The 12,759-nt window shown below is 56.1% G+C and overlaps 1 protein-coding gene across 2 annotated transcripts; it reads left to right on the forward strand.

The window, feature by feature from the left end:
• The first annotated feature begins 604 nt into the window (after positions 1 to 604).
• Positions 605 to 10,078, forward strand: PPP1R18 (protein phosphatase 1 regulatory subunit 18). 2 transcript variants are annotated; one of them, XM_058554881.1, is made up of 4 exons: positions 605 to 888; positions 1,970 to 3,608; positions 8,052 to 8,262; positions 9,170 to 10,078. In XM_058554881.1, exons 2-4 carry the CDS (start codon positions 1,998 to 2,000, stop codon positions 9,187 to 9,189), a joined length of 1,842 nt encoding a protein of 613 aa, XP_058410864.1. In that variant the 5' UTR covers positions 605 to 888; positions 1,970 to 1,997; the 3' UTR covers positions 9,190 to 10,078. The 2 variants fall into 2 exon arrangements, with proteins under 2 accessions (XP_058410864.1, XP_058410863.1); XM_058554880.1 differs by lacking the exon at positions 605 to 888 and having other exon boundaries at positions 1,339 to 3,608.
• Positions 10,079 to 12,759: the final 2,681 nt, after the last annotated feature.

Genomic DNA, 12,759 nt, shown 5'->3' on the forward strand with positions numbered 1-12,759 from the left:
TTTGGGAAGGAAGGCGAGCCAGAGCCTGGGCGCGCCGAACTCGACTGGGCAGCCACCGCGCCCTCTGGCGACCGCTGGGTGGCGACCACTCGCCTTGGACCGACCCCTACCTTCCCGGAGCGGCCCAGTCCCCCTTCCTCCAAATCTCCCAATTTCTCTGCTGTAGACCAGGGGATCCATGGGAGACAGGTTGAAGCTAAAAAGAGTAGGGCAGCGGCTCTGGTAGGGGAGCGAGCTTCCAAAGCGCCCGGCTTGCAAGCGCCCCGCCTGCCACCGCCTCCCCACGGGCCCCCCGCCGCCTGGCGGAGACCCTGGACCCCGCAGTAACAAAGGCGGGCCGGAGAAGGCAAAAGCGTGGGGAGGAGCAGCGGGAGATGGGAAGGGCGGGCCCGGCTCGGAGCAGCTGCTGCTTCCTCCCTAAGTCTCTCGAGGGGCCTGAGTCACGGGCCGCCGCCCTGGGTCGGCGAGGTGGGGGCGGGGGTCTGGACACCTGGGTTCTTCAGGGCTACCGGGTGAGAGCGGGGTGAGAGGCCCTAGGGACAGAGCACTGGGGGCCAGGGGTTGTGGCGCGAAGCGGGGAGTCCGGGGGCGGAGTCCCACGCGGGGTCGGAGGGAGCGAGGCCCCGCCCCCTCCTCGGGCTCCGCCCCGCGCCCCCTTCCCTCTCCCCATTGTCCTCAGACAAAGCGGTCGCCGCCCCCTGCCCGGCCCCCAGGTCTCTGTCTCCGTCCCTCCTCCTCGGCTCCCTCTTTCCCTCCTCCCCTCCCTCCCTCCTCCCTTCCCTCCTGTCTCCGGATCTCCCTCGAGCCCTCTCTCCTCCTCTTCCTCTCTCCTCCTCTCTCCGGACGCCAGGCTCCTCCGCACCCCCTCCCCTGGGAGTCCCGCGGCATGTGAGTTGACTGAGGGGCTTCAGACTTGGGGAGGGGGTGTCTCCTCCCTCCTGTCCCCGCTCCCGTCCCTGGCCCGGACACCTTGGGCTGTCTCCTCTTTGTGCCGAGATTGTCTGTCTGTGCGATCAGAGCCGGGTGGGGATGGCCGGCTATGTCAGGGTGCCATGAGAGCCGGGACCCCGGCACAGGACTCGCAGGCTCGGGAGAGAAGAGGCGTGGAGCCGGTCCTCCCCGCGCCTGGGTCCCGGGACACAGCCGGTGGGGGAGACAGGCGGTGGTGACGGTCCTGGGGGCAGGGGACGGTGGACGCCAGGGTTCTGGGAACGTCCTGGCAGCCCAGACACCCGAGTTCTGAAAGTCCCCGGGGGAGGGTATTTCCCCTGACCCGCCTTGGGGCGGAGTGCCGGGCGGAGGGGTGGGGGCTGGGGCCGGAGAGGCGTGGCCCCAGCCGGGCTGGAAGGGGAGCCGGACCTCTGGGGCCCGCGCCGAGACGCGCCAGCCCGCAGCCGCGGAGCTCCCTCTCCCCTCTGCCCCCTGACTCCCCCTTCTCCCCTAGACCTCTCCACTCTGCCCCTCCTGACCTCCCCAACACTGCCTGAGGTCCCGTTGCCCCCTCTCCGGCAGCATTCCCTGACCTCCCTGCCCACCCTCACCGCCCCTGGGGTGGCGGTGAGGCAACCTCGCCTGAACCCTGTCCCCCCTCACCCCCAGCCTCTCTTTTCTCTCTTCTGCCTCATGCCAGCTTCTCTTTTCGTCCTTCTCTCTTCCCACATCCTTGAGACTGTCTCTGATACCCCTTAACCCCTTACTGCCAAATCTGACTGGTGCCTCTGCCTTGCATCTCTACTCTTCCTCTCACCACACCCCCCACCACCACCACCTTGGCTCACAGCTTTTTCTGCACTTTCTTGGTTTTCCCCTTTCTCTGCCCTCCTCTTCTCCCTCTTTCCCACTGTCCTCACCCTCAGCTCCTCTGCCCTTCTCTGTGTACCACCTCTCCCCCTCCATTTCCTCTCCCCCCACCCCCAGTCTCACCCCCTGGGCCTCTCTGGAGCCTCTCCTTCCTGTTCTCTGCCCCCAGTGCTCCTCATCCTCACCTCAAGGCGACCATGGCCACCATTCCGGACTGGAAGCTACAGCTGCTAGCCCGGCGCCGGCAGGAGGAGGCTGCTGTTCGTGGCCGGGAGAAGGCGGAGCGGGAGCGGCTGTCCCAGATGCCAGCCTGGAAGCGGGGGCTCCTGGAGCGCCGCCGGGCCAAGCTTGGTCTGTCTCCTGGGGAGCCTAGCCCTACGCCTGGGACTACAGAGGCTGGACCTCCGGACCCAGATGAGTCTGCCGTCCTCCTGGAGGCCATCGGACCAGTGCACCAAAACAGATTCATTCGGCAGGAGCGCCAGCAGCAGCAGCAGCGGAGTGAAGAGCTACTTGCAGAGAGAAGGCCTGGGCCTTTGGAGACCCGGGAGCGGAGACCCAGCCCTGGGGAGATGCGGGATCAGAGCCCCATGGGAAGAGAGTCAAGAGAAGAGCGGCTCAGTCCCAGGGAGGCCAGAGAGAGGAGGCTGGGGATAGGGGGAGCCCGAGAATCGAGTCCCAGGCCTTCTGAGGCACGGGACTGGAGGCAGAGCCCAGGAGAGGCTGGAGACAGGAGCTCCAGACTGTCAGAGGCCCGGAAATGGAGGCTGAGCCCTGGAGAAACTCCAGAGCGGAGTCTGAGACTGGCAGAGCCTGAAGAACAAAGCCCCAGGAGAAAAGAGATGGTGGAAAGTAGACTGAGCCCAGCAGAGTCTGATAACCAAAAGTTGGGCCTGACAGAGGCCCATAAATGGAGATCTGACTCTAGAGAGTCTCAGGAACAGAATTTGGTACAACTGGAGGCTTCAGAGTGGAGGCTGAGCACAGGAGAAGAAAGAAAAGACTGCTTGGAGGAATGTGGGAGAAAAGAAGACAGGCCAGTTCCAAGGATGGCCCCAGAAGAGATTACAGGGCTCTCAGAGACTCTGACACGAGAGGCTCCAGACAGCAGCTCTGGAGGAGTGGAGGCAGCAGAGCAGAGGCCCAGCCCTGTGGAGGATGGTGAGAAGGGCTTGAGGCTGACAGAAGGGTGGAAATGGACCCTGAACTCTGGGAAGGTTCGAGAATGGACACCCAGGGAAACAGAGACTCAAACTCAGAAACCAGAACCTCCAGAGTCTGCTGAGAAGCATCTGGGGCCTCTTGGTGCAGAGGCTGGAGATGGGGAGGCTGAGAAGGAGGAGGCGGGGGCTCAGGGCAGGCCTCTGAGCGCCCTGCAGAACCGCTACTCTGCACCCTCCCCCCTCCCACCGGAGGAGGCCGGGACTGGAGGCTCTCAACTTCAGGAAGAGGAAGCACTGGAACTCCGGCCCCCACCAGCAGCCCCTCTGTCTCCCCCACCCCCAGCCCCACCTGCCCCCCAGCCCCCTGGGGATCCCCTCATGAGCCGTTTGTTCTATGGAGTGAAGGCAGGGCCAGGGGTGGGGGCCCCCCGCCGCAGTGGACACACCTTCACAGTCAACCCCCGGCGGTCCATGCCCCCTGCAGCCCCCGCCACACCAGCCACCCCTGCCACAGCTGATGCTGCAGTCCCCGGGGCTGGGAAGAAGCGGTACCCGACTGCCGAGGAGATCTTGGTTCTGGGGGGCTACCTCCGCCTCAGCCGCAGCTGCCTTGTCAAGGGGTCCCCTGAAAGGCACCACAAACAGGTAGGGAGCAGCCAAACAGACTTCTTAGAAGCCCACTCGGCGGTTCTCTCTGGACCCTGTCTTTCTGTCTTTTATACCCCTGTATTCTTGTCTTCCTCTATTCTTTCTTGCTAATTCCTGCCACCACCCTTCCTGCACACACATCCTTCCTTTTTGTATTCCTCCTTTTCCATTCATTTCCAAGCCCCAAGGATCCTGCCCCCGCAATCAAGTGCTGTCCCGCTCAGGGTGTGTCTCGCTCAGGGTGTGCCCAGGCTGCTCGCTACTCGCCTTTCCCTCAGGCTCTGAGTGCCACCCCCCCACCCCATTTCTTTCCTTCCTTTCCGCTGAGTCTGTGACCCAACCCAGCCCATCTGGGGGGAGACCTGAGCCAAGGCAACAGTCTTGACTCCATGAGGGCAGGTCACCAGGGTGAATGCACTTATAGCCTTCCTGGGGAGAGAATGTCGGGGCAGGAAACCTGGGGAGGCAGGGGGGATGGCTTTGGAGTTCTAGGGAGAAATGGCAGGGAGAAGAGAGTGGAGGAAGGTCTCACAGTCCCAAGAAAGAGCAGGGCAGAGCTGAGCAGGGACATCCTAGAATGGAGGGGGAGGGAGAATGGAACAGGGCTGGCCAAAGAGCAGAGAAGGCTTTTGAACCCTGAGTCTGCCCCATGGGAGAGACGCACACAGAGGCCATTTGATGTGGGTGACCTCGGGGTTGCACACCCCCAGCTGGGCCACTGCTTTAAACAGTGCTCCCTTCTCTCTTGAGACCAGAAAAGCCTTCTCCTCTTCCAAAATATCCCCGCCCCTCACTCCCCGTCCTTCCTTCCTGGGCTTCCCCTCCCTCCCCAGAATTGGCTCAGCGATGGTTCTCCCCTCTCTTTTCCTGCCACCCTGGCCTCTCCCTCCCCTTGGGGTAGAAAAAGAGAGAAGTGAATTTGGAGGCACTGTGCTGAGAGCAGGGAGTACAATGGGAGTTGGGGACAGGGGAGGGGGCTGAGGCCGGCAGAAGGTCAGAGGTTAAACTGGAATAAGGATGTATGGGGAAGTGGGAGCAGCCAGGCTGACTTCTTCCCCTGGCCCTGGCCCAACCGCTTCCCTACACACTAATCAGTTTCCAGCTTGAAAATCTCTAAGGGAAGAGAGGTCACTGCACCTACCACCTCTCCCCAGAGACTGGGATGCCCTTCCTCGTCTCCAGTCCTCGTCCCATGTGTGATGTCCTCAGATTTGGTTTTGGTGTCCTCAGTGTCAGTGAAAAACCACAGGGACCAAAGACCTAGGTTAAGCTTGGGGGTCATTTGGTCCCCCAATTTATCTTCACATGAAGCTTGAGCTCCCATCCCTGAGCCACGGTACCTGAGTCTATCCTGAATTCTCTGACTGCTGCCAGCCCCTTCCCCTTTGGGCTACACAGATGCAAGAGGTAGGCCAGCAAACTGCCAGGGTGAGGTGTTCAGAAAAGTCACTTCCTGCTGAGGTTGGCTTATGCCTTTGGGGAGGAACGAGGAGAGGGAAGTGTGAAGTTTGGGGCCTAAAGCCCTGGAGCTGTCTGAGCGCAGGGCAGGAGCTGTCTGAGCGCAGGGCAGGAGCTGTCTGAGCACAGGGCAGGACCTGTGGTGGCGACCATACCTCGATCAGGGAGCAGGGGAGCCGGAAGCAGATCGCCCAAACAGGAAGCCTGGGGTGGGGGCCGGAAGGCTGGTGGGGCTGAGTGGGGAACGCCGGGCCATGGGCCTGCCAGAACTGTGCTCAGGATGTGGTGAGAGAATAAGGAAGCAGGCATGCGGGCGTGGGGGTGGGGAAGAAGCAGCACAGAGTTCTCTAGACCCAGACACCTGCTCCTCCGCCCTCTCTGCTCTCTCAGCACTCTGCTCATCAGGGGCTGGCACGCCCTGTCCCAGCTCTGCCCCAACCCACTGGCTCAGGGGGAGGAGGACCCCTCCACCCGCCTTCCCTAAATAACTCCTGTTTGCAGGCTAATTCCATCAAATGTATCCCTGCCATCAGGATAGAATCCCAGCCCTGCCACTGGAGGCCAGGGCATCCGCTGTGGCTAGTGCCCTTCCCCAGAGGCCCCTCTGGCTGAGAGGCCAGCCCTTCCCCTCTCCAGCCCCCTTGTGACCTTATATAGCTGAGAGAGGAGTGAGTGAGTCACCCCCCTCCTTACCACCCCCCCTACTCCCATGCAGGCTGTGCATTCCTGAGAAGCCCAGTCAGAAGTTGGGGGGTTGGGATGAGGAGAGAAGCAGAGTGGGGGGAGAGAGACAAACATGGACTGAGAGAAAATAAAATGAATCCTTTTTCAGAATGGATAATAAACTATGGAGCTTGTGATCCCAAAAGGGGATATGAAAAGAAAACCAGAATGGGTTCCCAGTGGGCCGGCCCCATGGCTTAGCGATTAAGTGCGCGCGCTCCGCTGCTGGCGGCCTGGGTTCGGATCCCAGGCGCGCACCGACGCACCGCTTCTCCGGCCATGCTGAGGCCGCGTCCCACATACAGCAACTAGAAGGATGTGCAACTATGACATACAACTATCTACTGGTGCTTTGGGGAAAAAATAAATAATAAATAAAATTATAAAAAAAAAAAGGAATGGGTTCCCAGAAGTTTGGGTAAATCTGTTCGTAACAGAACCAGAAGTGGTCCCTTCTGAGAAGCTGGGATGTAAGGGGTCTGGTTGCCGTCACTCAATTCTGCCAGCTGTTCCACAGACAGGCTGGGGGGTGACTGTGTATGTGTTCTACTCCCCACCTTTTGCCCCAGGATTGGTCCTCATCTGAGGTCTGGACCAACCCTTCCTTACCCAGTGTAGCAACTTCCATGCTCCTGTCAACAGCAGACACAAGATAATAAATTAGTCAATTCTCTGGTAGGTTAGAAGGTGGTAAGTGATTATGCTAAAAAAATTAGAACAGGGATAAGTGGAACTTACAGGGCCAGGAGGTAGGCGGGGCAAATGTGACAACTTTATAATAGGGTGATTGGGAGAGAGGGAGCCATGGAGATATTTGTGGGAAGAGTGTTCCAGGCAGAGGGAACGGCCTGTGCAAAGGCTCTGAGGTGGGAGTGCCCCTGGTGGGCTTGGAGGAAATCACTGTGACCTGTGTGGCTGAAATAGGGAAGATGTCCCAGGGGTGAGGGGGGTGGCACATTGGGAGCACCCTGTAGGCCTTGGTCAGGCTTCTGCTTTTGCTCCCAGTGAGATGGGTAGCTAGTGCAGGGTTTGGAGCCAAGGAGTGACACACACAGTCCCTGAGTTCCAGCTTCCCCTCGGGACCTGGGTGTTAGCATACATCTGTCCTGTCCAGCCACCCTCCTTGCTTCTCTCTTCTCATGCCCCAGTCCGTGCGGAGACTCAGGGGTCCAGGGCCCCAGCCCTGGGTCTCCCAAACAGATGCCAGGGAAAGCCTGAGTCAATCATTTGGACCTTTCCAAGTAGTTCACATGGAACCCTCCTGTTTGTCTCCTTAATCGCTTTGGCTCGCGGAGTTAATCCCACCCTGCCTCTTCCCCCTGAGCTTCTTAGGAGGGCAGAGGGGAAGGGTAGAAAGTCAGTGAGCAGCTGGGGCTCTCCTGCTCTGGGGACGGTGAGTTGACGAGGGACTGTCTGCCCCCTCCAGATCCCCTCTCTGGTCCTTTGCCTCTGTCTCTGCTTGTCCCTTCTAGTGCACTCTCCACCCCGACCCTGTGTTTGCATGGACTTTCCTCTCTGCCCTGTCACCTCCCCCAGCTGCACCTTCCAGGGACTCAGGGGCTTGTCTTCTCCCCTACGTGTTGCAGAAGAGTCTCGTTTCCTCTGGGCCTTTTTGTTGGTCTCCTCTCCCCTCCCAGGCCCTAGACCCCCTTTGTTGTGGGTCCTCTCCAGCTGTAGGAGAGGAGTGAAGGGAGCAGGAGGGGCACGGGGAGGGTGTCCAGGGTCCTGAGTTTCGCAGGAACAGCAAGGGGCTGAGGGTGTGGGAACCAGTGTGCCTGTCCTTGCTTTTGCCTGGGACTCCCTCCCCAGTCAGCTATTTCCTGCCAGCTCAAATCTCACCTCCTCTGGGAAGCCTTCCTGATAGCCCTCAGGGCCCCCAAAGACTCAGTTCTGATCACAGGACTTAATCTCCATGTATTTTAATTTCTTTTTACCCTTCTGCCTCCCACACTCTAGAGAGTAGGAATCTTGGTCCTGTATTAGTCGCTTCTGCTCCCCCAGGCCCTGCCACAGCCCAGGCCAAAGTCTGATATTGAAATGATATGATTGAAGAGGGAAAAGCAGGGATTGGAGAGCCAGTATCAAAAGGAAAACAGGAATCCAGAGTGGATGAGGAGGGCAAAGTCGGTGAGGTGCCCAAATCCAGCTCCTCCTTCCAACCTTGCACCTGTTCCCCTGCGGGTTTCCCCCTCTCTCCACCTGGCTGGCCCGGCTAACAGGCTGACCTCACCTCCTCCCTGCTTTCTCTCCCACTCTCAGCTCAAGATCTCCTTCAGTGAGACGGCCCTGGAGACCACGTACCAATACCCCTCCGAGAGTTCGGTGCTGGAGGAGCTGGGCCCGGAGCCTGAGGCCCCCAGTGCCGCCAGCCCCCCAGCGGCCCAACCCGACGACGAAGAGGATGAGGAAGAGCTGCTCCTGCTGCAGCCTGAGCTCCAGGGCGGGCTGCGCACCAAGGCCCTGATAGTGGGTGAGCACAGGCTCTGCCGGCCCGAGGGCGCCCCCTGGTGCTCAGAGCAGGCACTGCGGCCCAGGAGGGAAGCGGGGAACTTGAGTTGGCGCTTGGAGGGGGCTTGGTAGGACATCCAGCCCAAGCCACTCCTTTAACAGATGGGGAAACTGAGGTCCTGGGAAGCGAAGTGCACGTGGGGTCTCCAGATTTCAAAACCAAGATTCTTTCTGAGCGCTCTAGTGTGGTTAAAAACACAGGGTTTGGTTCCGACAGGCCTGAGTTTGAATTCCATCTTGTTTCTTACTTGTGGTGTGACTTCAGGGAAATTACGTGACCTCAGGCCTCAGTTTATCCTTTATGAAATAGGGTTAATAATAACTACCTCCTAGAGTTGTTGAGAGGGTTAAGTAATGTTTGTGAAGCACCTAGGAACTATGGCTGGACATCAAGTTACTTAACCTCGCCTGAGGTGAGATTAAACGAGTTATAAGAATGCCTGGGGCCAGCCCGTGGTGTAGCGGTTAAGTGCGTGCGCTCCGCTGCTGGCGGCCCAGTTTCGGATCCCTGGCTTAAACCGATAGACCGCTTGTCAGGCCGTGCTGTGGCAGCGTCCCATATAAAGTGGAGGAAGATAGGCACAGATGTTAGCCCAGGGCCAGTCTTCCGCAGCAAAAAAAGAGGAGGATTGGCATGGATGTTAGCTCAGGGCTAGTCTTCCTCACCAAAAAAAAAAAAAAAAGCCTGGCACAGAATTCGAGCTAAATGAATGATGGCTGCTGTTGCTGGTAGTAACAAGCACTCAAGATGTGGAAGATGTTATAAGATTTCCCATATGCCAACTGGCCTTCAGTGTGAGGAGAGGGTGGGGAAGGTGGGGAGCAGAGGCCTCACTCATTCTCTGTCATTATTGCCTCCTCTCCCACAGATGAGTCCTGCCGGAGGTGACCGTCTTCCAACACAGAGATATACCTCGCTCCTTCCCAGAACTGAAGATCCTGGAGCCCAGAAGATTCAGAGCAGACAGACCCTGAAAATGAGCCTGGCAGGGAAGGGCAACCAACATCTTCCACTTCGCTTTCCTCATCCTGTTTCTGGGGGCAGAGCCAATCGCCCAATTTCCACCCTCACCCCAGGTCCCTGGTGTGAGTGCGTCAGGCGTGTGGGTGTATCCTAGGTGATCCAAGAGTGAGCACCAATTCCCAGGGAGGAGCACAGAGCTCCCTGGGGAATGGAGATGGAGCACCCTCTCCATCTCCATGGGCAGGGTATACTCGCCCTACAACCTTCCTTGTCTCCCCACCACCCCCTGAGGTTCTCAGGATTTCAGCACTCATCTCCCTGAGACGCCTGGCCCCCACTCCATTTCCAGTCACCTCTCATCCTGTTCCTTAGGTCACTGCCCCTTTGTTTACAGCTCTTGCCTCCTCTCTTGACTGCAGCCTGGATTACAAACCCCACCAGCTCCCCGCCCCACCTGCCAAAGTCCCAGGTTTACAAGCCACGCCTACTTGCCGTGTCTATGTGGAATCCTCTCCCCTGTCCCCTGCTGTTGCCTCACTGGGAGTGACCTTGGGGTGTGGCTTCCTCCATTTTTGCTCAGTATTACTGTGCCTCAGATTTCCCCAAGAGGGAAGGCTGGGGATCTTAACTCCATTCTCCCATCTAGTTATTTAATTCTGTTTCTCCTAGTGGTTCTCAATTGAATTGAATTGCAAGGATGTGGGGTGACTAACGAGGCACCTCAACTCTCCTCCCTCATTTCTCCTTCCTTATCAATTGCCTGTGTTTTTTTTTTTTTTTTTAATTGTCCCTAATAAAATGGAGCTCTCTCTGACTTTCCCATTGCTTCTCCTTCTTTAGGAAAAAAAAGTGCATGCGGGGGAAACTCTGTGTTCCTCGTTCCAAGCCTCTCCCATCTTCCTGTTGGCCATGAGAGGGAAGTGGCGATGGGCGGTGGGAGGGGAAAATGATGAGGATGAACCAAGAACTCAGAGCTGACATGTAGAAAGGGCTCTGGGAGAGCCCTGCACTGGTTTCTCGAAGGACTAGCAGGAGAAGGACTGGTTTGAGGAAGGGCAGGTTGTAGCCACCAGACTGGAAGTGCCATGAGGGCAGACCATGTTGGTTGAGTTTACTGCAGCATCACCACGCCTGGCACCTAATAGACACACAAAATTACTTCTAGAATGAATGACTGAACAAATAAATGAAGAAAAGAGCTAAAAAACTGGAAGCAGAGGACACTCTAAATTGAAAGATACCGGGCCAGCCCGGTGGCTTAGCGGTTAAGTGCACGCGCTCCGCTGCTTGCGGCCCGGGTTCGGATCCCGGGCGTGCACCGATGCACTGCTTCTCCGGCCATGCTGAGGCCGCGTCCCACATACAGCAACTAGAAGGATGTGCAGCTATGACATACAACTATCTACTGGGGCTTTGGGGGAAAAAATAAATAAATAAAATCTTTAAAAAAAAAAATAAATTGAAAGATACCAGTATTCAGAAGCCTATAGCAATGCCAGCAGCCAGCTAGTGTGTGATAGTAGCTAATTCAGAGGCATTTACTCCAAGACCCGAGACCATAAATAATTAATCTGAAATTGCTGCAAAATATAGTATGTTTAGAAGTGCAGTTTCCTGAAAAGGGGTCTCTGATAGACAATGAGTTTTATATTCCCAAAGGTTTAAGAACTATCAATAATTCATGCCTTTGTTACCCAAGTATAGTTGATGTTGGGAGATTTTCTCATTTCAAAGAATTTCTATCTTCTACAAATGTAGAAGACCTATGTTTTATTTATCAGGTCATTTTTTTAGTTCTGCAGGCTAGTAAAGGCATGGTTGACTAGTCCTAGTCCTTCTACCACTACAGGATGCTCCTCAGCCTAGTCAGAGGGGACTCCCCTTTACCAAAAACAAAATGTGTTAGACAAATTGATCTTAAATATATGCTGAAGGTCCTTAATTTACTAGCAAGAGAACAAGCAAGCTGTCAAAAGAATGAGCCAGTTCAGGGGCCGGCCTGGTGGCGCAGCGGTTAAGTGCGCGCAGTCTGCTTTGGCGGCCCAGGGTTCACAGGTTCGGATCCCGGGCGCGCACCAACGCACCGCTTGTCAAGCTGTGACGGCTTCCCATATAAAGTAGAGGAAGATGGGCATGGATGTTAGCCCAGGGCCAATCTTCCTCTGCAAAAAAGAGGAGGACTGGTATCAGATGTTAGCTCAGGGCTGATCTTCCTCACCAAAAAAAAAAAAAAAAAAGAATGAACCAGTTCACAGAAGCAGTTCACAGAAGCTGTGGGTGTGGAGGGAAACAATGCTTATATCAGTAGCTAATTAGGTAAAGATCCTAAACAGTTGTGACCCAGGAAAGAGGAGGCAGGGAGCTCTGAGATGCCAGGGGTGCCCACAGTCCATCTGAGAAATAAAACAATGCATCCAAGAAGTCAATGAAGTCAGTGATATGGAGCTACCTGTGGCTGCTCATTGGAATAACAACGATTCATTTCCCAACAGGTGTCTGCTAAGTCCAATTAATCATAAAAAAAAGTATGAAGCAGGGTAAAAAGAAGTCAGATAGTAGAGAGTCAAGTAACAAGTTCTGCTTGTTTTTAAATAAGCAGCCACCAGTGAATTTCTCAAGCTGTTAGCGAAAATGCAGAACATACTACGGGGCCAGGCTGGTGCCACAGTGGTTAAGTTCGTGCGCTCCGCTTGGGTGGCCTGGGGTTCGCTGGTTCGGATCCTGGGCACAGACCCACTCACTGCTCATCAAGCCATGCTGAGGCGGTGTCCCACATAGAGCAACTAGAAGGATGTAAGACCATGACATACAACTATCACTGGGGCTTTGGGGAGAAAAAAGGAAAAAAAGGATGAAGACTGGAAACAGATGTTAGCTCAGGGCCAATCTTCCTCAAAAAAAGAAGCAGAACAGAGATTGCATTTTCCTGAGTCGGAGAGCTTTTAAAATGACTTTCTGACACAGCACCAAGAAAAGTGGGCACCTTTGTTTTTCCCCCAGATCCCAACTTCCTGGCCTGGAGGTCCTCGCTTATGCCTAACCTGTATTCAACCCTGCTGCAGGCACCAGTCCAAAGGTCACTCCTAATCAGCATGGGCTAATCTTTAATAAGCGGGACCTGATCTTCTGATTTGAAATGGAATCCCCCCCAACACACATACATCTTGCCTTATTTTTGGCTCCATAGAACTTACATGTTTTATTTATTATGTATCTTGCCTCCTTCCCACCCCGCGCAATGTAAACTCGGTGAGGGACTTTTGTCTGATTTGTTCTTTGCTATATCCCTAGCGACAAAAATTGCCTAGCACACCTTAGGCTCTCAGCATTAGTTGAATGAATCAGTGAAACACCCCCGAACTGACCATCAGGGGGCGACAGAGATTCGGTAGGGGCGGAGAGGACATTGTTTTCCCCCGAGCTTCAGATAACGATTCTGCGAGGTTTGAACTCGCTCGGCCACCGTAGTGCTCAGGCCGGAAAAGCGCGGCCGCT

This window comes from Diceros bicornis, chromosome 14 (assembly GCF_020826845.1).
Source record: "Diceros bicornis minor isolate mBicDic1 chromosome 14, mDicBic1.mat.cur, whole genome shotgun sequence".
NCBI lineage: Eukaryota > Metazoa > Chordata > Mammalia > Perissodactyla > Rhinocerotidae > Diceros > Diceros bicornis.